Below are 27,638 nucleotides of genomic sequence, written 5' to 3' on the forward strand. Positions count from 1 at the left end.
CTGTTTCATGTGAAATACATGTGCAATCCTGAGCACAGGACCCAGGCTTCCCCCTTCTGGGATGATGTCTTCCTCGCCAGGCTGCAGACTCAGGCTCCTGCCTGGGCTTGCATCCTGGGCTAGTGACTTGAGTCCTTCCTCCATCATCCCCAGGAGCAGGGCCCAAAACAGCCTGTTTGTTGCCTAGTGGTTTGGGCACTCTCCTAGGAGGAATCTGGATGCCCTCCCACAGAGGAAAGAACTGAATCTGGGTCTTCTTATGCATTACACCAAAACATAAAGGAGAGGCGTACAGCAGCCACGTCTTAGACAGGAACAAATAAGCCTTGTGTCAAAAGGACACAGCTAGGGACCTTCAGGGGAAGTGTGTGGATCCCAAACACCCTAAGGCACCTCCCAGGAGCCCTGAAGGAGGCACATGTGGGACAGAATTGAAACCCCAGGCCTCAACAGCATTTCCCTACTGCCTAGCTCGAGGCAGGCGCACACAGACCTGGGACTGACCTGCCAGCGCGCCGGCTGCTCCACATCCCATCCAGAGGGGAGCCCAGACCCTCTGCCGGGGCTTGGGATCCTACTTTGCATGACACAGCCCATGTCGAGGTGCCTGCATCCTTCTTGCCTTGCATCACTTCTGGAAACCAGCACCAGGACATCTCACTCACGGAGGGGGTTTTCTAATCCGTTATGCTTTGCTGCCACCCATTACGTATGCCCTGCTCTGAAACCTGGACTGAAGGTCATGGCCAGCAAGAGCTCGGCCACTGATTTCAGAGGGAAGGGTAGCAATGCCATCCTGCGCCTCGGTCGTGGGGCTGCTGAAAGGAGGCTACACCGCCTGAGGCAATTAAGGTCAGGAGAAAGACTGACAAGAAGTCAGATGGGAATTGTGAGCAAGAGGTGCGAAAGCAAATGTGTGCTAAGAGGGAAAGGGGAGGCTATAAAATATTCAGAAAACTTGCACTTGGGCAGAGTTGCAGAACGGGGGGTTCGTGAAAGACAAACAGCACTGGGGGTGGTTTTTGCAAGAGATTGCACTAAACAAAACCTCAAGGCCCGGGCACTTAGATTTGGGGAGAATGCTATAGCTTCCTGTAGTGATACAATGAATGCACCTTACATTACTGTTGCAATAAAAGCGACTTGGTGCCTCCAATGAAGATGAAAGAGTCTTTCCAAAGAGTTGGATGGGTTTTTGACGAGACCCTCGTCTAGTGGGTCGCTAGGAAGAGTCAAGGTCTAGACGCAGAGACATAGTCCGAATTCTCCAAATTCAGTATTTCCTGGAATGTTTTCCTCAAGAATCTGATTTGCAATTCAAAGGAAACTATACTTTTACAACATTTTTTCTTTTAATATCTAGTTCAAGTGGGTTGACGTTTCCCATCAGAACATAGGTTTTGTACTAAAAATAGAGGGATTTTTTTCCCTGAAAATTCCCTCCCTCCCCCAAACCTGATACTCACTCTACCAGCTTAGAGACTAAACTAGCTATTACATTCCTAAAGTGCTCCAAATGACCTCAAAATATGCCAAACACAATTCCCTGCCTCCTTTATTAAGGCACCATTAGCACGAAAGAGCTGCGTTTTGACAGCCCATTGAATGGTGCACTGTACCCAAACAGACACACGTCCCAGGTCCCTTCTGAAGCCTGCTCAGAAGGAATTAGGGCTGTAAAACCAAAGAGACAAAATAAAACACAATTTTAGGGTCCAAACTGGGGCCACAAACCAGACTTTATGACAACGATCAATCTTCATCCAGCTTAACTCTGCCAGAGGTGATAAGTTGCAAAAAGCTTATCTGGTTTTCCAATTTTTTTTTTTTTATTTATTTAAACTGTACACAAATGTAAGATACTTCAACAGCATATCTAAGTGAAAATTGTTTGGTTTAAATTATTATGGAACAGAACCTAAAAGGAACTTTATTAAATAAACATAAAAACTGGATTTAAAGGATGCACATATTGTAATGTATACTACAATAGTCATTTCCACTCTACAGTCCATGTGCGTATGGTATAGAAAAGACATCAATAGAACAAACAGAATTCATTTTGTACCCTGAAATAGTTGGTAGGCCTCGTGAGGGATTGCTCAGTACAACTACATAATACGTGATGGCTTTGCCATCTCATAAAAATTATAAACTAATATGTTGGCCTCTTTGGTTCCAAAATTTATGTATAATACATTTAACTGTATTTCATTTTTTGCTGCTATAAAAATAACATTTTTTTCCAAATGGCAGTTTTTTTTCTTTTTGACTAATCATGCAACTAAATCAGTGCAAACATTAAAAGCAATCATTCGCTTTAAAAAAGAAGCAAAAGATTTAATTTCAAGTATAAAAAAATATAAAAAAGTCATTTCATCAGTCCAGTTTTGTCTAGTATGGGTCAACACTTTACATTGCATAGCTCATGCGGCACCTGTTTACCTAGATAGTGAGCAAAGATAAGTGCACTATCAAGTACCACTTTTCAAGGCATTGAAATCTGCAAGTGCTATAATACGTGCATTCAAGCAGTTTGCAAGTGCTATGCTGTATTACTGTTTTCTGATCTTTATGGCCATCCTCGACACCTCCTGGTAAGGAAATCGAAAGCACTTTCCTCTCCTTTTTTTTCCAAGGCTTGTTAAATGTTCCTTGCCTGTTATTAAATGCACTGCATTTTTTCAGAATGTCTCCACTGTGTTACTGTAATTCCTTTTTAGGGTTCATTGGTCTAGTCGCAGTAGCGTTTGCTTGTTTGTTTGTTTTTCCCCCGTGTGATGTGTCCTTGCCGAGTCCCCTGTTGAAGAACACAGATTGCAACTTTGATTTTCTTTGTTCTTAGGACAGTGAGATACAACATGCTAATGCTTCAGAAATGAGACAAAATCCCCTTTGCAATGGCGCAACAGGCAGGGCCATCCATGGATTTCTAGTGGTCTGTTAAAGCATCAAATAATGCCAACCCAACACGTCATTTAGCAACAGTCTTACGTTAGAATTACAGTAGTTGCTTACATCTCTCTCTTTCTCTCTCTGATGTTATGGTATGGTATTCCTTACTGGAAGTGCTGTAGGAAGATAAGGATATCTGTGATGAGACTTATGTTAAGAGGAAGTGATCACCTACATAAGCAGGTGTTCTGCAGCTTCCCTTTAGACCTCGGAGGCGATGGTCCTTTTTAAGTTTGGTCATTTTTGACACCTGCGTGCAACACTAGATTACGTTCTCTTTTTTTTTTTTGTTTTTTTCCTTGTGCTTTTGTATGAGCAAAGAGAGCTCATTTTAATCTGACTTCACTGGCAGGCGCGGAAACAGCTGCTTAGCCATTCACTTGTACTGGCAGGCATTTAGTTATGTTGTCACTAGTCACTGACTTCCTGTTTCTTGTATCCCTTTTCCAAACTGCTGGGTGCGTGTGTGCGCGCGTGGCTGTGGCTGTGTATGCGTGTGTGCATTTAAGGTATCTCTTAGCATTCATTTATAAGTGATAGAATATTTAAGTGTCCAAGATCCACAAACTGCCACTGTCCTGACACCAAAGTGAAACATTTTTTGTTTTCGTTTTTGTCAAACTTGTCCACAGTGACTTTTCAACACCGATGCCTGGATACACAGTGAAACTTCCTCCAACACCATCTAGCACGGGGATGTTCTCTTTCTCTCTCTCTCTTCCCCCCCTTAAAACACACCTTAAATCAAGCACAACCACATTCTTCCACAATCATATTGGGAACGTCCCTTTTCACAATGTTGTATTCATCGTCAAAGTACAGCATTGACATTGTGCTAAGTTTGGTTGGGATGCAACAGGAGTTCACGGTGCCCGGGTTCAGCCCTCGCATTCTGTACTGATTCACTACCGCAGTGTGAAAGGAGGAAGCTGACCCTGGGACGCCAGCCAAGTAGGCCGGGCAGCTCCCTTCACAGTAATTCCCATAGTAACCTGATGGCGCTATGATCCAGTCATTCCACCCAATGAGTCTAAAGTCAATGTAAAACTGTTGCCTGCAACATAGATTGGTCCTGCCATCACACTCCAGACCTCTTTTCCGGATCCTGTGTTTGTTATCAGCTAATCGGGCTTGCACCACTAAAAAAGGCCGATGGGATTCCTCCCCAGGGTCCACGTAAATTGGCAGCACTGAATACTCTTCGCAGCCCTCACATTGAACATCCAAGTTCAGTCTCCTTTCTCCTTTCTCAAATAGAGCCTGGATTGCCTCTGTCATGGGAAAAGTGTGCCAACCACTTCTTTTGAGATCAACTTTCTTTTCAACCACATTCCACTTGTTGCTAGTGTCCGGGTCCTGGAAATAGACTTTGACTCTTACTTTTCGCCTGCTGCCTTTCTCTAAGACGTACGGAAGCAGCTTCAAGTAAAGCCAGAGGCTGGCCTGAACGACAAACAAGTTCTGGTTCCCTTCGTTCGAGATGAAGAAATAGAGGCGGACTCTCGACGAGGCCAGATCATCTGCAAGATAAGGAGAAAACAGCAACGTTAAGCCAAAAAGAAAATCCATCATTTGTGCAATTCTGGATGCAGAAGCAACACGGCAGCATAACTGATCAAAAGAGCTGGGAGAATTCATCAGCCAGAAATAATGCACTGAATTAGACATCCAGAGTTTGTATTAGAAATGCATCAAAAAGCAACTTCCCACAGCAACGCTCTAACCAGGCTGTAGCTGAATGTGACAGATCCATAGAAACCAGCATAAACTCTTCAGAGCGCTGGCTTTTTAGAGTCAGACAAACTCAAAAAGGCTATATAACACCCCGTCCGGAAAAGAACAGTGTTAGTACCTTGATATCTAGTAATTAAGAAACATATTAACCTCCAAATGCCTTTGGGAAGGCTTTTTAGCAGCTAATATCAAATAGCTGAAAACTGTAACAAAACCCTTTGTTTTCGTCTCACTTGCTTAACAAGGGATCCAGAATATTGGGGAAAGATTATCCCGTTTCAGGTCCACAAATGGCTCAACTAACCCACACCTCATCTGCTTAATTAGTACAGTATCTGCTATTAGTAGCCTTTTTCCCCAATAAAAGCACATTCTTTCCTGAGAAGGTCAGATGAAGCAGCCCTGGTCATCATCATAACCTTTCTACTGACTGTTTTTAAATGTATTTAATAATGCCAGAGTTAGATGAGTTAAACTATCCCCAAAGGTCTGATACCGAGGCATTATTTGCAACGAGAAAAAAAAAAATCCACGCATACCAGACCTCTCGGTATCCCCACTGGCATTTTGTGTTAGGGGCACTAAATAACTGCCCACTCTGGCCTGACGGTCTTCCTATAATCCAAGTCCTCTAACTGGAGTCTCCCGATTGCTCTCTGAAATGATTATATGGACAGGTATTTCTAGTCTGCTATCATCTGGATATTGCAATGCACACACATTTCTCTCCCTTTCAGTTTTCCAGAAAGCTTTATTATTTTAAATCCAGCTTCGAATTATCATCATCATCATCACTGCCTTCATTCGTTATCTGCAATCTCTTCAAAAGGCATCTCTTGGGCCCAGCCAGTGTCTTACAACGTTTCAAATCCATTATAACATTTGCTGTGTCTACATAAGTTTTATATAAAAACAGAATAGAAGAATATTATTATATAAAACAGGTCTTTAAGATGTGGGGAAACCAAGCAACAAATGGAGCAGTGAATAGAAGTGCAAACCCAGCAGAGATTGCATAGCATTGGCCTTCAGATAAAACAGCAAATGCAAAAAATCAGTGATAATCAAAGTCCCTTATTCCAGGTTAATACACAGCTTTCCTGCAAACTGTGACTACAATGGAAGTAAATTAACAGTACGGTGTCACTAAACCAGTCTATGTTACCTGTACCATGTGAGCACCTGAGCTATATATGTGTGTGTATGTACCGTGCATGCCTATAAATATCGGAAGGAACTACAAACAGGCAAGCTCATATGCAAGCTAAATAAATATAACAAATATAGTATACTGCAAATGTGTATGCTTTTGACAGCCAGTGGGAGGATAAAGTAGATGCCTGGGCAGCACTTACAAGGATAAATGGGTATGTAGATGCTACAGAAAGACAGCTACAGAAAGACAGATACAGAATTGAACTGAGTGACGGTAGACTGATGGAGAGATTGAGAAATCGAGTACAAAGCTAGTAGGAAAAGTGACAAATAGTGTGTTTAACGATCTGGATGGACATGCAATGATATTGCATGGCAGAGAGGGATGGAGAGATGGGTGGATGGGATCGATATGATTGATACCGTGGTCGGATGGGGACATGGTGACTAGGTAAATGGATGGATGAGCACACCGAGCAGATGGACAAGCAGGAGATAGAAGGCTGGATATAGCCAGCAGATGGATAAAGGAAGTCCAAAGATGGAGTAATGCGACTGACACTGTGAATGACCAGACTGATACACAGATAAATGAGCTGAATGGATATGTGTAGACTGTATAAAAGGGGAAAGGCAGAGCAGGGAGATGGACAGATGGAGCCATACAGTGGAGAGATGCATCAGAGAAGTCTGTAGAAAATACAGAAGAGAAAGGATAGAGCGGGCAGGGACGTGCAGACAGATGGATGTGGCAGAGAACCACAGGATACGCAGTTGGAGGAGCTGGAAGGAGGGATGCAGCTGAGTGGGCACAGGATAAGATGGATGCATGGGGGCTATAAAGCATGCAGAAGAGAAACTGAACCACTGGACAGGGCTGCTGGGCATGTGGATGAACAACTATGGATGGCCTGACTGTAGTGAAAGCAGCGTGGATGGGCGGGCGGGTGGATAGATGGATGGGGTCGGGGGACAAAGAGTAGAGTGTGAATGCAGGACACGCAGAGGGACAGGGAACGTGGACCTGGCGTCCACAGGTGACAGGACAAACGGGGAGACGGGTGTAGCAGAGGAGCCGAAAGACCTGGAGCGGGTGAATACGTGTGGCAGAAGTGGCTGGTGGGCATGTCCCGGGATGGGGCAGGAAAGGGCAGGCAGAGGTGATGAGTGGGCAAAACGAGCGTTGCAGATGGACTTGGCTGGCTCCAGAACAGAGGGAAGGAGGGAGACCCGGACGCCTGCAGCAGACACAGGGCAGGGAGGGCAAAGGGAAGAGAGCAGCAGGTGGCACGTGGGTCGGGGGGATGGACGGAGAAGAGCTGGGGGGATGCAGTGGGGCAGAGGGATCCAGGGGATAAGGAAGCTGAGAGACCCAGGGGAGAAGGGGCAGCAAGGCTCAGGGGAAGGGGCAGCAGCAGGACCCAGGGAAGGGGCAGCAAGACCCAGGGGACATAGCAGCAGCGGTGGGGGGGAGAAGGGGCAGCAAGACCCAGGGGATGGGGCAGCAGCAGCAGCAGGACCGGACAGAGAAAGGGCAGTAAGACTCAGGGGATGGGGCAGCATTGAGATCCAGAGAACAAAGGGCAGCAAGACCCAGGGGAAGGGGCAGCAGCAGGACCCAGGGGAGAAAGGGCAGCAAAACTCAGGGGCAGAGGCAGCAAGATTCAAGGGGGGGAGCAGCAGCAGCGGGACCCAGGGGATGGGGAAGCAGTGAGATCCAGGGGAGAAAGGACAGCGGGACCCAAGGGAAGGGGACGCAGCGGGACCCAAGGGAAGGGGACGCAGCGGGACCCAGGAGCAGGACCCAGGGCAAGGGGAGGCAGCGGGACCCAGGAGCAGGACCCAGGGCAAGGGGAGGCAGCGGGACCCAGGAGCAGGACCCAGGGCAAGGGGAGGCAGCGGGACCCAGGAGCAGGACCCAGGGCAAGGGGAGGCAGCGGGACCCAGGAGCAGGACCCAGGGCAAGGGGAGGCAGCGGGACCCAGGAGCAGGGGGAGCGGGACCCAAGGGAAGGGGCCGCAGCGGGACCCAGGGGAAGGGGCAGCAAAACTCGGGGAAGAGGCAGCCAGCTTCAAGGGATGGCGCAGCAGCAGCGGCGGCGGCGGCAGCGGCGGGACCCGGGGCAGAGGCGGGGCGGGGAGAAGCGGCACCGCGGCCCGGCCGCCCACCTGTCTCGGCGAAGCTGATGATCTCGGAGAGCTGGTCGTGGGGCGGCCCGGCGCTGGCCTGCCCGTCCATGCTGGGGATCTCGAGCCGGCCGTCCTCGCGCACCTTGCCGGCGTGCAGCTTGCGCAGCGCGGTGACCATGGCCGCCTTGGGCACGGCGTGCGTGATGTTGGGCCGCTCGCGCATCTGCAGGCGGCTCAGGATGTGGCGCTTCACCGCCTCCAGCAGCTCGCCGTCCGGGCGGCCGGGGCCGGGCCCGGGCTGGTCGGGCCGGCGGAAGCCGCACGAGGTGCAGGTGTCCTGCGGGGCGGCCGTGGGCGAGGCGGCGCCCAGCACCCAGCAGCAGCAGCTCGCGGCCACGCAGGCGGCCACCACCCCGCGCCAGGCCGCCCCGTCCATGCTGCCGCCGCCGCCGCCGCTCAGTGCCCGGCGCGCATGGCCCTGCGGGGCGGTGCGGGGCGGTGCGGGGCGCGGTGCCTCCCGCCGGGCGGGCCGGGCTGGGTGGCGGCGCGGGTCCCTGTCCCCGCCCGGCGCCGGCTCCTGCCAGATCACGACATTGTGCCACTTTCCTACTGAAACTTTTATAGCGGAGTTGGCACCACGTGCGCGCCCCGGCCTATGACGGCGGCGGCGCCGCCGGCCCCGCGGATTAAGGCGGCGGATCGCGCGGCTCCTCCTGCGCCGAGCACCGGCCCCGCGCCCGCCCCGCCCCGCCCCGCCCCGGGGAGCCCTGCGCCGGGGGGCCGCGCCACGCTGCGGGCGGGGCCTTTTTTTGGGCAGGGGCGTGTGTCGGGCTGCACGCCGATGCCTATGCGCGCGCGCCTGCCGGGGTGCGTGTGCGCAGACAGGTGGGCATATGTGCGCGGGGTTGCACATGCCTGCGCAGGTGCTTATGTGGGTGCGCGCGGGGGTGCGTTGGCGCCGCGGACGCCCGGGCGGAGGGCGCCGCCTGTCGCCCGGCGCTGGAAGCGGGCCAGCTGGCCCGGCGCTGCCGCGGCTGCTCCGGGGGGCAGGGGGCGAGCGCCAGGGGGCGAGCGCCGCGGCGGGCGGGCGGCGGAGCGGCAGGGCTCCCGTCCTGCCCGCCGCGGCCTGTCAGGGAGCCAGGGAGGCCAGGGCGCTGTCAGGAGGGAACTGGGTCAAGTGCGGTTGCCCTGCCTGTCACAATCTGGGCTAATCTCTGCCCAGGACAGGAGACGACGCCCCGCGCCGGGCCTGCCAGGAGCCGCCGTGCCAGCGCCGCCAGCCCTCTGGCGCGCGGGGGCTCCCGGCGCCGACGAGCCCGTCGCCCTGTGGAGGCTGCGGGGTCTGGGAAGCGCCGCGGGCCGTGCCCGCTCATCCCGGCGTCTCCCTCGCTTTCCGTTATCCGGGAGGCTTTACTCCTACTCCCCCTCTGAATTGTCAGCAGCATCGGGGCCGTCTTTGGTACCTGCCACGGCTTCAAAAGACAGCCGTCAGGCCCAGCCGGGGTCTGGGACCCGTGCTGACACGTGGCACGTCTACCTGAGCCTTACGGAGAACGGGTTTGGAAGGTGTCGGAAACAGCGATGAATCGAGCACCGACTCGGCCTGCCAGCGCAGCGGAGTTTGCGTAGCGTTGGTCTTTGGATAAAGCAGGAGAAGCAAAATCAGTGATATTATCTGTTCGTACACATGCAGTAATAATGCTTCCTTACCTGTGAATACACGCTCACAAATTCAGCCACACCAGTACTATAAGCTCCTTTGCACTTCACATTGCAAATACGAGCGCCGATGCTGTAGTCCAGGGCCTGCGTCCAAATGAACAGTCGGGGACTTCTTTTCAGGCTCAGCCTGGCTCGGGCTCTGTTAACACAGTAGCTACTCATTTGAAATAGAGCGAATGATTTTTTGGTTTTTTTAACTACAGACTTGGTGAAGTTTCCGTACTTTTCTGCATCTGGGTACCTCGCTTGCAAACCTGTTAAAGAGACGGCCTTCCGGTGTTACCTGGAAAAGATATAAGGAAAGGTGGTCTTGCAGTTCTAGTCAAGGGGTGGGGGATTTTTTTTTTTTTTTTTACTTGGGAAAATGGAAAGTTGTCATTTGTCCAAACCCAAGTGTGGCATAGGAGTCAGCTGTTTTTCACTAAAAGGGATCCTGAGGTCCAGGATAGTTTCAGGACCCTTCCCAGGGCCAGGACAGTTCCTTGGGACATGGGACCCCCCCGCGTTCACTCTCCGAATCAGCTAGAGCAGCAGTTTGCACCCGGTGTCCCACAGCCAGGATGCCTTCCTTGCCCTCCTTGGCCCCCTGTGGTCACACAGGAAAAGTTTCACAAAAACATCAACGCTTCTCATGACACGAATTTCGTGTTTCTCAGCCAAGGCAGGGGTTACAACGGGGATGCACAAGACCAGAGTTCAGGGATTTTCTGAGCAAGTCCTTTTAAATGTCCGTGTGCCTCTATTCCCCACTTGTAAATAGGGTTGATAAAGCTTCCCTTTTACTGCCTTGATTCTTCAGATTGTAAACTCAGGTCTGGAGTATTGCTCCGTCTGTAAAAACTCCTGCCACTGAACTCCGATCAAGCCCAGGAGGAGGCTCTGGGTGCAGTTGTAATACCAACATTATTTTAAAATATAAGGGACACCTACGTAGGTAAGAAGATATATTGCTTTCAAACATGAGGTCCCTTCCAGCCCTTAATTTTTCTTTCTGTGATTCTGCTTCTTGCTGTATATATACCAGGATGCAAAGGGAAACACTTAATTCTTCAGGTCAAAATCACATTGCAGTCCCAGTTACCTTGCTCATTTCCAATTTAATGTAATCAAAATCTGGTTGCGTTTACAGCTTACAAATCGGATACAAATCATCCACATCACTGGAATCACACCAGTGTGAAAGGAGTGAGAGATCAAAATCAGATGCGGTGTTGCCTCTCCAACCCTTGCAGTTCTTGAATGGAAAACCTAGAACACAAAAAAAGAAATAATGCTAAAAATCCAATCATCTGACACATCCTGTAAGCTAATAAGAGCACATGAATGAAGCAGGCTTAGTCCTTCACAGTAATTAATTTGACAGCGGGAGCTAAGGTGAGAACAACAGACCCAGCAGTATTGGCTGGTGCAGAGAGGCCACTGTCAAATGTAATATATATAAATATTTTTTAACAGGGCCCATTTCACACTTGCAAGAGTTGAAGGTTGCAAATACAGTCCCTCCCCCACCGAAAACTCATTGTCCTGGTGGGAAAGAAATGCAAAGCAGGAAAAAAAAATATCTCTCCGATGGAGATAACATTTAAAAGGTAACTCAAAGGCAAAACAGGTAAAGATTTTTCTGAAAGGTGTGATTTTGGTTTTTTTTTTAAACCAGCAGTCTCTCAGCATCACTCAGTAAAACATTTCCTTTTGGTCAGGTCGGATGCATATTTTTAATGCTGGGAAGGCCTGTGTTATCTGGGAATTGCCTGTCATACATAATCAGTATTATCATGGAAAGTATGAAGAGCAAGAGGGAATCTTGAATGCTGGCACCAAAACAATCACCGTGCTCTGACTTACTTTCCAGATAAGGAAGTAATTGAATCTTGGCTGTTCACAGATACACCGTTAAAGAAAACCCTGCAGGGGAGGCAATCGGGGTTTAGAAAGAGAAGTGCCATCAGACTCCTACACCCACTCCAAGAGCGCAGCCGACCGATCGATTCATAAAGCTCTGTTCATTTTAAATTCTCAGTTTTCAGCACTCTCCCTTGGGCATAAACCTGTTGCGCGCGCACACGGAAGCGGAACGATCAGCAGGACGGTTTCTTCACACTTTTCGCCCCCCTCTCTCCCTGCTATTTGTTCTGAACTAATCTGAGCAAGGCTAAATTTTCACACACTCCCTCTCAAGCTAGCTTGCATTCATCTCCTTCAGGGTCATGCTTTCCCAGACGTTAAATGCAGAGTGAAATGCAGAAAAAAAAAAAACCCGAAAAGGGAAAAAGGATGGGATTTCTGCTGGATGGGTACATTTATATCTAAGAACACCAATTGTGAGAGGGCAAAGCATGTTGTTGTAACACCAGACACTTTCTCCCCAGAGATCAAGATTCACAACCGGAATATAATTTCCTGTGAGTGCTGTTAATGCTGTATTGGGCTGAATCCAACCCATAGTAGGATGGGCCGGATCCTCAGCTGGTGTTGGTCAGCATAACTGCCACATCTGTGGCATCACGTCGCTTCCCCCCTATTTTCATAACCTACATATTAGTTTATGGGCATTTTTCTGAGGTTGTGGGAAACTTAAAAAATCAGGTTTTTTTTTTTAAAGAGGCCAATTATTAACTGCAGCCCATGACCTCTCTGAGCCAGCAGGAAGCTCAGGGAGCTGTGCAGAAAACACTGCCACAGGCCAGCGACTTTGACATCGCTCTTCAGCAAAAATCACAGTAATTTACCCCCGCCTAAGATCTGCCCCGCGTATTCCCGCAGCACCTCTGAAACTCAGACTCTCAAACCACTGACGATACGAGCCGATTCTGTCCATACCAATTGTACGGATGGCTGACGTGATGCTTTCCAATTTTCACAGGCCTCATCCGCACTCGAGAGGAAAGGGGCGGATGTGGGGACAGTGCAGGCACTGCAACGGGGGGGGCACAGACAGCAGAGCTTGTGGGGGCAGGTGTTTGGGGCTGTAGGCACTACAGGGGGGCAGGCAGCAGAGATCAGGTAAGGTTCAGGGGTTAGGCTGCTGGATCCTCCCCGCTCCCTTGCCTCCCTTCCCTTGTTTTCCCTGCTGCAGTGGTGGGGGGGGGGCAATGAATTTAAGACAGCCCCCCACAATAATTAGATTCTATGCATGGAAAATTATGACAAATGTATACATTTCCCATGGATAGAATTATTGGGGGCCATCTTAAATTCAAGGCCGTCTTGGATTTGGGTGAATACAGTAAATGCAAAGAGGAGGAGAAGGAGTTTCAAAAGCATCTAGGGCAGTGGCTCTCAACCTTTTTAGACTCAGGGTGCCCCTCACTAGACTCGAGGCACCCCTTCAGGTGCCACTCAGAAAATGCCAGCTCTTTGTTTTCCCTCATTTTTTGACTACAGAAAAATAATAGGGCAGTTGCACTCCCCCTCTCCCTCCACCCCTGCTTCGATTCCTGCTCCACCCAAGTTTAAAACCAGCTGCCTGGCAGTGGCAGCAGCATTTCTGGTCGGGCACAAGTAGGGGTGGGGGGGTCAATTGACTTCACGGTTCATTAAAATCTACCTGATCCCTACTAAACCCTTCATACTGCAGAAAGACCACAAGGAGGCCGAATGGTTTTAACACTAGGCTCCTTTTCAAAATCCCTGGTTTAATTTTGTGAATCATCTTTGCACACCTACCAGGGCTAACATTGTGTGGTACCCTTGAAAAGCTCTCAAGGCACCGTGGTTGAGAATCACTGGTCTCAGGGTATGTTGATAAAGCACCCCAAAGAAACATGCCGTGCAACAGGTCTCAGCACAGCCCGGTGTTGTGCAACATCAAAGTACCCTTAATCCCACTGCAAATCTAATCCTAAATAGCCTGGAAGCCTCCTGAGCTGTCAAAGGTTCTCTCATTACCTCTTTGTCAGATTGACTCCAATTTACCCCAAGAAGCTCTTCACTGGGACACAGCAGTTCACAGAGGTTTCCTGAGGTCCCTTAGACATTGAACGAGATTTGTCCCCTCGGAGCACAGTCAAGAAGCTTAAAAACCAGCTGCAGAAGACAGCCATTAAAGAAAGGAAAGGGAAAGAAGTGGGTGCTTTGAAAAACAGGACAACCTGGAAAACAGGACCAAAGAATACATTAATTCGGAGGGTTAGTGAATTGCAAAAATGTTATTGCTCTGCAGCAAGTACTCCCTGGTCAGGCCAGAATTCCAGGTCCTTGTTGTTGACTTCTGGATCCTGCACAGTCATCGCTTAGCAGGATGCCCAGTGACTTACACAGAGGCTTGGATTAAGGAACTGTAGGGATCTGTCTCTTTAAGACTCAAGTTCGGTCATGCAGAAGCAGTTGTCAAGCACTTCACAAGTGCAGAACAAAGCAGATGTCAAGCACTTTACCTCAGAGTGGTTCCTGAACACCACACACACCGCAGCAGCATTTAGCAGGAGACTAGGCTCAGTGATCTGACCGGATCTCTCAACATCTCGCATTGCTCTCCTCCGGACCATCTCCAGAGAGCTACAGTTACCATGTTCAAGTAGCAAGCATTTCAATGTCCTCTCCTTTTTTGTGGATGAGCTAGAAGCACAAGCAATTTTCTATCCACTTGTTTCCTAGCATGGCCTATGTTTTTATTTATTTATTTTTTTTTTTGCAGGACAAGGTTGCAGTCTACAGTCACGTAACAACTACTGAAGCCCCTGTTATCTGGGCTACATATAGACTGTAGCACCAGATCCTAAGAAGTCAGCTGGGCCTGGGTGTAGGGGGTGGAGGGTGACGAGAGATAACATATGAAGCTGTGCAGGCTGTATGATAAAAAATGAGCATTTTAAAGAACATGGCATGCGTATCAATATGGGTTCACAGAAAACGCTTCATAGGGAGCGAGTTGAAGGGAGATTAACTGCATTTCAGAGCTAAATATAAGAGCAAAACACTGCACGTTTTAATTTAAACACTGCTTCCTGAGAGGACACATGAAGACCCAACCAATATATTTCAACTGTATTATGGCTGATGTACGTTACAACCAAGGAAAAACAAAAGGAGGTCAGATTGCTGATCATTAATTGTCCCAGAGGAAAAGGAGGATACCAGGGAGTAGACACAGGATAAAAACTTCTCCTCTGGTTTCCAATCCAGCTCAGAAGGAACTAAGCATCATTACCTGCTCTGCAGTGACCTGAAGGAAATGGGGATAGTGGGTCCAGTCGGGCTCCTGACAGACTGATGTCAAATACTGGCACCTACCCTCCCCAGACAGCACTTAACAGGCCATGAAGAATAAACAGTCCTCTCCTGGACGTAGATGCAGCTCCTGCCAGTGCTCCTCCGACTCCGTGGCCAGATGTGTTCCCCATCCAGGGGAATGCACTGGTGTAGTTGTACTCCCCCTCTCTCCACACCCTTGCTTTGATTCCTGCTCCACCCAAGTTTAAAACCAACTGCCGGGCAGTGGCAGCAGCATTTCTGGTCCGGCAGTAGTGAGGGGGTCAACTGACTTCACAGTTCATTAAAATCTATCTGATCCCTACTAAACCCTTCATACTACAGTGTTAATGACCCTCCCTCCTTTCAGTCTTGCTGTTCCAAAAATCGAACTGGCTTTTCTTCTGCAATTCTGCTATGTGAGCTGCTCCTGGTAATGTAGCTTCTATTTCACAGTCTCGCAGTCTGTTGTTAACTCATTCCAATGAAGTTAAGTTTCTTTTTGCATCAATTGTAAACTGAAAAATACAGCCCTAGGTGCCTAGTATGTTAGTAAAGCTTTTACTTTCTTTTTACCTAAAGAAAAATGAGTAGTGTTATATACGATTCCACCGTTCACCATGTGCACCCCTTTTCAAATCCTAGATCCACACATACCACAGTCCCACACTAAACTTCTAAAGTCTTATTTTTGCCATTCTCTTTGGGTCAATTAATACTGAATATAAAACTCAATCTGTAAAATGCTTTGAAACCTATGGATGAAAAGTGCTACGTAGGAGCTAGGTACCCAGGTTGTAGCTGTATTGGTCTAGAGGAAAAGGCAAGAGCTAGGCATTGCTAGTATTTACTCACACAAATTCCCACATCACTTTTCCCTCTCCAGCTCCAGAAGGATTTTTGACAGAGAGTTTTCAGTACCCCAAGGCAGCAGTTCTACCACAATATATTCTATTAGTTATTATTGGAGATGGGTGTATAGAGAGAGAGAGACCCAAGCAGATGTTCTTGGTCAGTATGGGCAAGAATCAGTCATTTTGTGGGTGAAGAGATAAAGGGGCCAGAGCCTCAGCTGCTGTTAAGCAATGTTGGTCAGTCACAGGTAACAAAGACATAGGATCATAGGAAAGTAGGGCTGGAAGGGACCTCACAGGGGCATCCAGTCCAGCCCCCTGATCACGACAGGATTATTCCCAACTAAACCATCCCAGCCAAGTGTCTGTCCAACCTGCTCTTAAAAACTTCCAAGGATGCAGATCCCACCTCTTCTCTAGGTAGCCTATTCCAGTACTCGACCACCCTCATAATCAGAAAGTTCCTCCTATTCTCCAATCTAATTTCCCTGCTGCACCTTGAGGCTGTTGCTCGTAGTCCAGCCCCACACGGCCACAGAGCAAAGCCCATCTCCATCCTCTCTGTAATCACCCTTGAGGTATTTGAAGATTTATCAAATCCCCCCTTGGTCTTCTCTTCTCCAGACTGAATAACCACAGTTCTTTCAGCCTTTCACATATGTCCTGCCTCCCAGGCCCTTCATCATTTTTGTCCCTCTGCTCTGGACTTTTTCCAAACTGCCCACAGTCTTCTTGAAGGTCCAAAACTGGAAACAGTCCTGAACAGAGTGAAAAAATCATTTCCCTTGATTTGCAAATCACACTCCCGCTAATACAACCCAAGATGCAGTTTGCTTTTGTTGGAAAAAAGAGTGCCCTGTTGGCTAATATTCAGCTGATGGTCCGCTGTTTCCCCCAGGTCCTTCTCTGCAGTGCTGCAGCCTAGGAGGGCATTCCCCAATCTGTATTTGTGCATGCAATTATTGTCCCAAAGGCAGGACGTCACACTTGTCCTTGCTGAATCTCATCTGACTGGTTGCAGACCATTCCTCTGGTCTATTCAGGTCAATGGGGACCCTAGCCCCACCCCCCGGAGTATCTGAAACACCAGTTTCACACCATTTAAATCATTTACACTATGCTGAATTTATACCTGGTACATGGTCTTTAGTAGGCACTTGCCTGACACTACTCTGTCACCTTAAAATTTCTAGCAAGTATGTACAAACTACCTTACCCTACATGTTCTCTTCCTCTAGATAAGCTACAAGCAAAGTTTCCTACCACCACCCTTCACTGACATTCCAATAGCACTAAATCATGTTAGATGGGTTTATTAATAAAGTGCTTTGTCTTGTCCTGTGTTTATGATTTATACACAAGAACTCTCTGCGCCCCCATCCCCTGGGAAGAATTAAACTAGAATACCTCGTAGGATTAAAAGATGAATTGCAGAGCATATGATTTGGGTGCTAGTATCTGCCATTCATTCCTAAGCACCTGCATAACGCACATGCTACACCCTTGACTGTCCCTTTCACTGAAAAGTTCCTTGAAGATGCATTTCTAGAACTGTAGAAATTTTGCAGTCCTCAAGTGACAACTGGTTCTTCTTGTTCTGTTATTTATCCTGTTATTAGCTACTCAGACTGGACCAGATAATTAATATAGAAATAACCCTAAAAATACAGTCGCTCAGGATAAAAAAGGCCCAAATTACTGGATCTCATTACTGTTCAGATTAGATTATTACTAGAGAATTTTAAAGGGTAACTTGTGGCGTTTAGGACCATCACTATGAAATACTCTGGGACTACCAAAGAGGGATAAGAAACCACATCAAGGCTGTGGAGCAGCCAACACGTAAGCACCTAATTTTTATCATACATGTGAATGGCACTATTAATATTATGTACATGTTTTAGTAGCTGTAGGATCCAGGCCACCAAAATATATGTCCTGGACTAGTTTGCTTCTGGGTAAGATGAGGGCAACTGCCTTTAAAGGCAAAATACATGGCAGGGAGGGGAAAGAGAAAAAAAAAAAGAACAAGTTTGACATTTTCTGGCTACTTCAAATGGATTTTGCACTGTTAAAATGCTTCAGGGCTGGACAGTTTTTTAATTTAAACAAATGCAAAATATACTCCTTTGGTTAGTAGCATTATTATATACAAAAGGAGTACAGTAATCAAGCCATGGGAAAATTATGTTTAAATGTAACAGGCCATAATATTGAGTTAGGAGAAGGCTGAATAGCCAGCTGGCTCCTAGGCAAGTGGAATTCACCATTATTAGCTAAGCTGCTTGCCCAAAAGACAAATTATTACAAGTGACATTTTTTCAGCTTGGTTTCTCTTTCATTATAATGCAGCACTGTTAGGTCCCCTACAGTGACCTAAAGTATTAATATTTATTCTTAAGAAAAAAAGCAGCACGGCAGCATCCACTTATTGGCAGGAGCAGATCCTATGTTATTATCAGGCAGTGAAGGAAAGGGACCTTTTGGGGATTGCCATTGCAATGCAGTTTTTAACATCATTATATTTCCCTAGGCCTTCCCCGGGAGAAGGGGCGGGCTTTCCTTATGACAATTACCTTTTTGTTTTCACATAGAAAAAAAAATATCACCCCATGCAGCATAATTTACTTGGACCCTTTCTAATCATAGCCGTGTTTTAACAACAGGAAGACGGGGTGCGCACAAGCAGATAAAGATGACTAAATCACGCTGTGAATGTGGAGTGGGTCCATGGAGTGATATAATCCCCAACTCCCCTCTGTTTTCTGCCTCCATGTGTTAATGCATCACACTTTAATACAGTGATACTTTCAGCCCTAGGTGGAAATTCACACATGACAAAGAGGTGGGGGAGGATTTCCAGATGGTCAGACCTCAGGGAGCGAGGAAGAGGGGGAAAATTGCTGGAGGGAATCGGACCTTGGTCACATCAGTAATTTCCAGCTGAAATGGAACATAAAAACCCCCCACCCCGTACTGGAGCCAGGTGCATTCAGGCTTTTGGACATTACGCGTGACAAGTCCTCCCCATTTCTGGATGTGAAGGATCCCGTGGATATCTTTGTTTATTTGTAACCGTATGAGGCATAAGCATCATTTTTTGGCCCAACTCCAACATGGGTACTACTGCATCCCACCACCGATCCAATTAGTTACACTATTCCTCCCTTCTCCTCGTTGCCATCCGCTCCTACGGCGTGGTACTTGTGCTGAGTGCTGCACGTCTTCCACCCCAGCAGAGGCCATATTTGGCTGCTGGGTGACTTCAGCATCCGTCATGCGTAGCATTCCCTCTCTCCGACAGCAGGAAAGGGCACTGAGGTGGAGTAAATCCAGGACTGTGGCCAACGTGTCCCAGTAACACCCCCAGTCCGGCCTCCCCCACCATCCCTGTAGGAAGCACAAGGCCAGCAGCTGCTAATGCACAGCTGGGATTTGCTAAGTAGACCTCATTTACCGCAGCTCTGCACAGGGAACTAGGATATAGCCTGTGGTCGAGAGTTCATGGGGGTCTGGTCCTTCAGGATGAGAGGTGCTATGGCTGGGCAAAGAATTAACATTAGATGGTACTTTGTACAGTGACAGCTCCTTCCAGCTGTCACAATTAGAAGAGCTTTAAAAAAAAAATAAGGCAGCTAAGCACAAGGCAAGGAAATACTAGCTCCCCTTACAAAACAGGGAAACTAAGATCAAATGTCACCATAAAGAGACAGGAGAGAGGCCAAAAACACAGCACAGATCACAGACCAAGGTCAAGACCCTTTGGTGCCTCGTTCTCCAATGTCTGCGGAAGCCGAGCCATAGACTTGAAGAGCCGTGGGCTTCGAGTCCGAGGCCTGGGCCTCTTTCCTCCAATAACTCCAGCAGCGCCTGGACAGCACTGACAGACCTAGTTACTCCCACTGACATCTGTAGTGAGATTAAAGCAAGCACAAAGTTGGTTCAGGGCAGATTTCCAAAAGGTCCTGTACTTTAATTTACTCACTCCTTTGGTTACATTTCCCATAGAGCTCCTGATAGCACTACAATACAGAGACAAAAAAAAAAAGTGCAAGTGGTGAAGCACGTGTGAAACAGGAGGATATTTTAATCAATACTTTGGATGAAGTGGTGTTCAGAAAGGGATAACCTCAATAACATCCAAGTGCGAGAGAGCTCGCTCACTCCAGCCCAGCCTTGTGACAGCCAAGGTGGTTATAGGATATTGCCACTCCCCACTAATGTCTGTCCAAAGCATCCCCTTGCCCTATTATTTCCAGTATAAGCTGCATTGTAGGCACAGATCAGGAATGAACTCAGGAAAACAGAAGCCTTTTCTTTCCCTTGTATTCAAATTGAGATTGCATATTTGTATGCATTCAAATTGAGATTGGTAAATCCAGTTGGTTCCAAGCATCTCGTGCCATGAATTAAGCCTGATTCTAGCAAAGCCCGAAGGCACCAACCTGTGAAAAAGACTTTGGCACCTTAGTCCACAAGGGTGATAATTAAAACTGCTGAGCAGCTACTGCTTAACCCTAGAGGTGCCTGAAGTGCACAGATGTCTCAGCTTGCAATACAAAATCATCTCAGGTGCGGAGAGCTCTGCTTCTGAGGATGCCCAAAAGCAGCCAAGTCTCAGCAGGACTGAGTACACTGGCTTTCATCTCAGGCTCAAGTCTAACATCTGAGAATTAGACATTCCTCTACCTCTCTGCAAAAGGGCCTCGACAGGGCAGGCGCTCTCAGAGCATGTTAGCCACCGCCACTTCTTCGTGCAAGTGCTCTGGGGAAGGCAGGCTGCAGTGGGTGATGTTTCCTCTTACATGATGGTGCAGTGGTTTGGGGTCCCTGATACCCTGGGTCAGCTGCCTGAATCAATATCCTCCCCACCACTGCAAGGTACTTGAACTCACGTCCCCCAGCAAAGCCATGCTAGGGCTGCATGCTTGCTTTCCCACCTGCTGAAGCTCTGGCAATGCACATCTTCCTGGGATGTTAAAGGGACAATGACTGTGGTGATTAGAGTGTCCTCCTGAGAGAAGGGAGACCACAGTTCAAACAGCCTTGGAACAGGGGCTGGAACCCAGCTCTCCCCTCTCAAGAGGATGCATTCAAACACCAGCCCATGGAGTAATGCTTTCTAACCCCTCTCAATGAACCCAAGCATATCATGCACAGCTTCAAAAAGAAGGGAGTGAGTACTAACCCAGCATAATCTATACAGCCTAGCAATTAGGGTGCTCCTGTGGGAGAGGAGATGTGGATTTGAATCTCCTGCAAAGAGGTGAGCCCAGCCTAGCCTCCTAGTTTGTACGTGGGCACCAATCACCAGGCTATTGTATAATGAAGCAGCATAAATAGCAGCACTGTCACTGCCACCAGCTGTCCTTTAAGAGATTGCTAAAAGTTTTCAAAGGCTTTAGGAGCCCTCTGAAGGAAGGCATCAAGCTGGGAATTTTAAGAAGAGATATCTCAACCTCCAAGAAGGGTGAGACTTAAAGAAACCTCCCAATGCAATAGCATTCACTTATAGGCTACCATAAGCTACTCGGTGGGCCAGGCTGTGTCCCCCCCGCTCCAGGGTGCCCAGATCTCCAAAGCACTGCATCAAGGGCTTTGGGCCCCCAACCTCAGGGTTGTTGCTTCTGCTGGAAAAAAAAAAAAATTAAACTCCATCTAAGTCCTGATACCCACATCCTTTCATGGACCTGAGCCCAAGGCTCTTTCTGACCCCAAAACGCTGAAAAAGAACCTGCATTTTGTGCACCATTGGCACAGCAATCACAGACTGGACTCTGGATATGAACACAAATAGCAGTGCAACAAACAATTTATAGCACCATCAGCACTAATTTGAACCTGCCTACAAGTGTCAAGTATGCCAGCTGTCTCTGAGAAAGCGGGAGTTGAATTGGTGCCATTAAGTAATTGTCTCCTCCACAATAGCAATGGAGAGTTGGGCATAACAAAAACAGCAACTTGCAGGGTTGCATCTAATGGCGCAATTCAGTGGTTGCATGAATCCTTTAATTTCAATTTAGGCATGAGGGCTGGATTTGGCCTTGTACTGGCAAGGAGCCAGGAAAAGGACACAGGTGGAAAGTTATCAAAGGGTGTCAATATGATAAATTTTACAACCTGAACTGAGTGACCCTTAAATGGAAACCAGAGTTAGAGAGGAGCTGACAGGAGGATGGAAAGAGAAACAAATTAAGAGCAAAAAGGGCTGGATAATTTTGACCAGTGATTATTACTTGTTTTAACCACCTCAGATAATGAGCAATCCAATCCCATATTCCAGAGCTTGGGTGGCTTGCAGTGGTCAGGTAGGATGCCTTCCTTATCCATAGCCCTTTATTTAATGGACCAGCTGCAGTATTTTTCACCTTTCCTATATATCGAGGTGCAGCCAATTGCAAAACCATAGTCTGTTTTAATGCAGGCGATTCCATTCTGGCTATGAGTTTTTAAACTTTCCTCTCTTATGGGAAAATGGGCAATTGGTTCAACATCTTCCCCTCTCCAGGGTCTGCCACCAGAGAAACGAAAGGCAACATCACTTCAGGATTACTTTGCTTAAGCAGATTAAAGCCAAGGTTTTAAAACAGGGATGAAATTGGATGCTTTGCATGAGGCCCAGTTCTTAATATGAAAGAAGCATTGGTGTCTCATGTTGGACACCCACAATTAGCTCCTCTCTTTGAGAGCTCTAGCCAGTTCTCTCCCTCCACTCCCTATTGTTACTAATAGGGCCCAAACACAGCAAGCAAATACAGAAGAGCAAGGACCTAGCCTCAGAGACCAGGACTAGATAATCTAAAGAGACCATCAGGAAGGGACTGAGTAGTCAACATGTAGCCCCAGCTCACTTCGGTTAGCATTGGTGCATCAGAAAGGTGCTCCAGGAAGAGGCGTGGTGGGAACTGGGTGTGGATGTGGATGTGGTTAGAGCCTTTTACTTTTAGCTTCCTTTAGTGAAGGTTTAGAAAGGGACCGAGGGCCCAACTCTGGTTTTTGGACAGCTTCCACCAAGGTTCTTGCTGAAAGCCTGGCATGGCTTTGCAGAGCAAATACTGTTCCTTGCCTACTATCATTTCTACACACTCAGAGCCCATCTTCCTAATTTAGCACTTTTGACTTTACCACATTTTTGTCCTAGATTAAAAACACCCCATTCTCCTGACCACCCTCCCCCCCCAGTCAAAATGACAAAGGATGTGTTATAACGTGTTGTTGCAACACCTGCTCCACCCAGAACAACATACTCAGCCTGACTCCAAAAGCTCATGTTAAAAACATGAAGTAAAATTTTTACTCAGCTCTTGTTATGAACAAACCAGAGATAAGGAACAAGGCAAGACATGTCTCAGCAGCAAGTGTGAACTTGACCACGGAGCTGTGGCATTTTCCTTGCCTGGTTAGAGGTGGGTTGGCAATTCAAGGAGCAGGGAGGTAGGCCACAGGTGACAATATTACGAACATAGAAGCAGCTTGTTAGTAAACACGGTCTAAGCAGTCTTGAAGTGCCGCTACAGCCGGGGAATTCAGCTTTGGACATTGCACCTGCTTTGAGGCATTTGCAGTAGCTAAAGGTTCACTGCCCAGCAAGGTAGTAGCCAAAAGAATCAGGGTCTTTGTGCTTGAGACCCAATCCCCTAGAAAACTATTCCTTCAAAACGTGAAACAAAAATGTCTCTTTCCGAACACGCACATCCACTATCCACATAAATGAGCCTTTGGCCTCTCCACACTATGGGCATATCCAAGGGGCAATGAATGAGAAATAGATGCCCGCTCCACTGTTTGGGAGACCATTACTAGATGCGAGGGAAAGATGGAAAGGAAAGGCTAACTTCTGGGTTGTACACTAACAATTTCTAAACTGCCATCCAGGAATCGACTGGGCAACCCTTTTAGCATCAAGGAGCTACCATGTCCCTACAAAAAGGACCATATGATTTGTTATTATTAGATATAGTCTGAGCATGATTAAAAACAGGAAGGAAGTTTATACCATCCTCCTCATTTTTATGTGCACATAGAAATTTGTCCCTGCATTCATAAGGTACAAGCCAATCTAGCCTTGGGAAACTCTTTGAGAAGATCCTCAAGGAGCACATCTGCGATGGGCCGGCTTCAGGGATGATGCTCAAGGGCAACCAGCACGGTTTCATTAGGGGCAGGTCCTGTCAGACCAACTGATTGCCTTTTATGATCAGGTCACAAAGGCAATGGATGTAGATGTCGCCGTGGACGTAGTTTTTCTAGACTTCAGCAAGGCCTTTGACACCATCTCCCACCCCATCCTCATTAAAAAACTAGGCGACTGTGGCATTGATGCCTACACTGTCAGATGGATTGCAGATGGGCTCAAGGGTCGTACTCAGAGGGTGGTGGTGGACGGGTCATATTCGACCTGGGGGGAAGCGTGCAGTGGAGTCCCCCAGGGCTCGGTCCTTGGGCCCGCGCTGTTCAATTTCTTCATCAGCAATTTGGACAACAGGGTGAAATGCAACCTGTTTAAATTTGGGATGAGGTGAGCACGCGAGTAGGGAGGGAAAGATTGCAACAAGACCTGGATAGGTTACAGGAGTGGGCTAACAAACAGGATGCATTTCAATACTGACAAGTGCAGGGTGCTGCACGTGGGCAGTGGTAGCCAGCAGCACACTTATAAGATGGGAAACTCCCTTCTTGAGAGCATGGAGGCAGAAAGGGATCTTGGAGTCATTATTGACTCCAAGATGAACATGGCCCGACAATGCGAGGTCACGGTTGGCAGGGCTAACCGCACCTTGTCGTGCATCCACAGGTGCATCTCAAGTAGAGCCAGGGAGGTGATCCTCCCCCTCTATGCGACGCTGGTCAGGCCGCAGCTGGAGTACTGCGTCCAGTTCTGGGCACCACACTTCAGGAGGGATGTGGACAGCATGGAGAGGGTCCAGGGGAGGCCACTCATATGATCCGAGGACAGCAGGGCAGACCCTACAATGAAAGACTGCAGGACCTGAACCTGTTCAGCTTTCACAAGAGAAGGCTGAGGGGGGACCTGGCGACTGTCTATGAACTCACTAGGGGGGACCAGAAGGGTTTGGGGGAGACACTGTTCCCCCGAGCACCCCCTGGCATGACAAGGACCAATGGACACAAATTATTGGAGAGGAGGTTTAGATTAGACATCTGCAAGAACTACTTCACGGTCAGGGTGGCTAGGAGCTGGAACCAACTTTCAAGGGAAGTGGTGCTGGCTCCTACCCTGGGGGGCTTTAAGAAGAGGCTTGATGCCTACCTGGCCGGACTCATTTGAGTCCAGTCTTTTCTCCCGCCCAGGCAGGGGATCGGACTTGAAGATCTACAAGGTCCCTTTGACCCGACTTCTGTGATTCTATGAATACACACCTTAACATGGATTTGTCAAATAGGCCGCCTTGGACAGCCTAAGCTCTTATGATTAAGGCTTCAAATAAACTACCAGTAAAAGAAGTTTAGAAGGAAGAAGTGTGCCACAAAGTCCAGGGAACGCCACCTACTTAGTGAGGAAACCTCACAGCAGGCTCTGAAGGCTTTGATGGTTAATTCCAGGTGAATGGTCTCAGTTACACCGCATCTTCTGCCTCCAGTTCTCTGAAATCACAAACCTCAGGCCCTTGGCTGGCACTTCCTTACTGCTTTTGGCTAGCAAAAAGAGAAAGAAAAAAAAAAAAAAGGTGGAGAAGGGGTGGGGAATGAACTTCAAACAAGGTAACTTCACTCACGCTTCCACCCCATTTAAGGTTCAGCAAACAAATCAGTACCTTTACAAACAAAATGCTTATTTGACCCTACAGCATCCTAGCAAACAACACACATCCTTCCTTACTGAAGAGGAAATCAGTCTTTGGCAGACAGCATAAACTTACACTTGCAGTGCAAGTGGATTAAATGCAAATGCTTTATTGCCATAGGGGTCTTACTGCTAAAGTCACTATTCTCATGAAACACTAGATGTTCTGTGGCACGTTAAAATACTTCGGCAGGAATTCAGTCAGCATGCATGTGCAAAAGCAGCTTTTAATTTAGAACAGAGAACTATTAACGAATGAATCATTACACATAGTAACCAGAACAAAAATATATTTTGTTAATGGATCTTTAAGTAGCTCAGGCATCAGACTGAAGTGAATACCCACCGTTTTGCTCCTGACTAGAGCACTTCTACCCTGGAGGTAAATCTGAGTTTCAGCCTCCAAGCTTGATGCCTTAAGGCCACAAGATGGAGCCAACTCTTTTCAGGAAGATTTCTGAACCCTATCATGCAACTGTAGAGGGCACTTCAGACACAGGAGAAGAAACACATGCCAAAATGTAGCAGTCCTTTGCAATATGCACCACAATAGAAGCAGGAAGGGAAGAGCAAAGTATCTGATCAATTGATCTCCCACTATTAAGTGACATGGAGATTTGCAAAAGCTTTGCTTGCCAGCCTTAGCCTTAAAAGGGAGGACTTAGTCCTAAGAGGGAGATGTGGAGGTTTCTGCCTTATGCATAGATTACATCTGCAAAGCGATTCAAACCCAGTCCAATTATCTGGCTCTTCCTCCTCCATCCCCTCCGGGTGTTTGCCACGCCTACCTGCTAGATCTCTTCCAGCTTAGATTGCAGGTTTTGCACCATGTTGGCACAACACCGAGAGCAGGAAGGCCTTTATTTCAGCTGACCCAGTGGATGCACAAGTACTTGCACATCTTCCTCTCTCACATTCAACTTCTATCACATTCATGATGCCACTTCAAGTTTTCTTCAAGAAATTAACCTGTTCAGTTCATTAGAAGAGATAGCATTACGTTCCGTTAGAAGAAATAGCATTATGCTCCAATGGGACAATCCAGTTCGTCCCCCATTACCACCCTGCACCCAAACAAGAGGCTGGGTGTGCCCCAGTGGTGCCATGAGATCCTCTGAGAGGTGCTGGGAGGTGTGAGAAGGTAAGCCAAGTGCGAGAAAAACAGGGAAACACAAGCACAGGCTCAGTCCCTGCCTGACCACCCCCATACCCCAACCCAGCCCCCCTGCAAAGACAAACACTATAATAAATTAAGTTTTTTAAATGGGGTGCTGCTCAATTCACACGTAATGGAGGGATGCCCAAAGTCTAAAAAGGTGGAGAAGCTCTGCTCCAGAGATTCATAGGGGCCAGAACAACACCTGTTAAAGGGAATTGCTGCTCTTTGGAGCTATGGAGGCATCCAAGGCTCAAGTGCGACCTCAACCTCTCACCCATCCTCCTGGCATCTGCCATCCAGGCTAGGGACAGACATTACACAAACTGGTTTAAGTAATCAGAAACTGGTTTAGACCTATAACAGAAAATAAGTTAAGTGCACATAAGCCAGTTTCAAAATGGCTGAAACCAGTTTGAGATAAGCCTGGTTGAATGTAGCTTCAGACTTAACTGATTTGGGTCGGACCAGTTTACGCAATCCGTCTCAGGCTCTGGTGTCACCTGCTGGGAGGCTCCCCTCCCCGCAGACTCGCCTGCATTCAGGTTCTCCTTCCCTGCATTTAAGGCACAAAAACAAAGCTTGCATCAGCAGCTGTAGCTCCCTAAATGGAGTTCTTCACAGGGTCCCAAGCACCACGACTGCCAGGTTTCAGCCCTTTGGACCAGGCTGTCTCTATAAAAGACCATTTCTTTTTGGCCTGTTCAGCCTGGTATCACAGTACTGTGGGCTAAGAAGAGACCTCCCCATCTCACTGCAATCCTTTGCCTATAGAGCCTCCCAGACACCCACCCCACCCTTCAGAGGAGATTGGAAAAAACCCCTAAGTTGAACTCCCTCCAGCACTATACCTATATTCCTGACCGCCCTCGGTGAACTTTTACTATCAGGCCCCCCTTCACCAGAGATGATGATAGTGATAGTACCAATACCATTTG

At 47.9% G+C, this 27,638-nt stretch overlaps 1 protein-coding gene across 1 annotated transcript; it reads right to left on the reverse strand.

The window, feature by feature from the left end:
• Positions 1-1,746: 1,746 nt before the first annotated feature.
• Positions 1,747-26,720, reverse strand: INHBB (inhibin subunit beta B). The gene is made up of 5 exons (XM_090046035.1): positions 26,333-26,720; positions 25,252-25,396; positions 10,777-10,943; positions 8,013-9,978; positions 1,747-4,475 (listed from the first exon to the last, which is right to left on the reverse strand). The coding sequence occupies exons 4-5, from the start codon at positions 8,884-8,886 to the stop codon at positions 3,700-3,702; spliced, it is 1,650 nt and encodes a 549-aa protein (XP_089902161.1). The 5' UTR covers positions 8,887-9,978; positions 10,777-10,943; positions 25,252-25,396; positions 26,333-26,720; the 3' UTR covers positions 1,747-3,699.
• Between the last annotated feature and the right edge of the window lie 918 nt (positions 26,721-27,638).

The sequence above is a fragment of the Crocodylus siamensis genome, chromosome 4 (genome assembly GCF_052110815.1).
Source record: "Crocodylus siamensis isolate JL-2025a chromosome 4, ASM5211081v1, whole genome shotgun sequence".
Taxonomy (NCBI): Eukaryota; Metazoa; Chordata; order Crocodylia; family Crocodylidae; genus Crocodylus; species Crocodylus siamensis.

Excerpts from the sequence above, each read along its gene's own strand:
- INHBB (XM_090046035.1), bottom strand. The coding sequence starts at position 8,886 with ATGTGCAACCCCGCGCACATATGCCCACCTGTCTGCGCACACGCACCC. Across the intron at positions 4,476-8,012 it reads CATCAGCTTCGCCGAGACAG|ATGATCTGGCCTCGTCGAGA; the intron begins GTGGGCGGCCGG and ends CTTATCTTGCAG.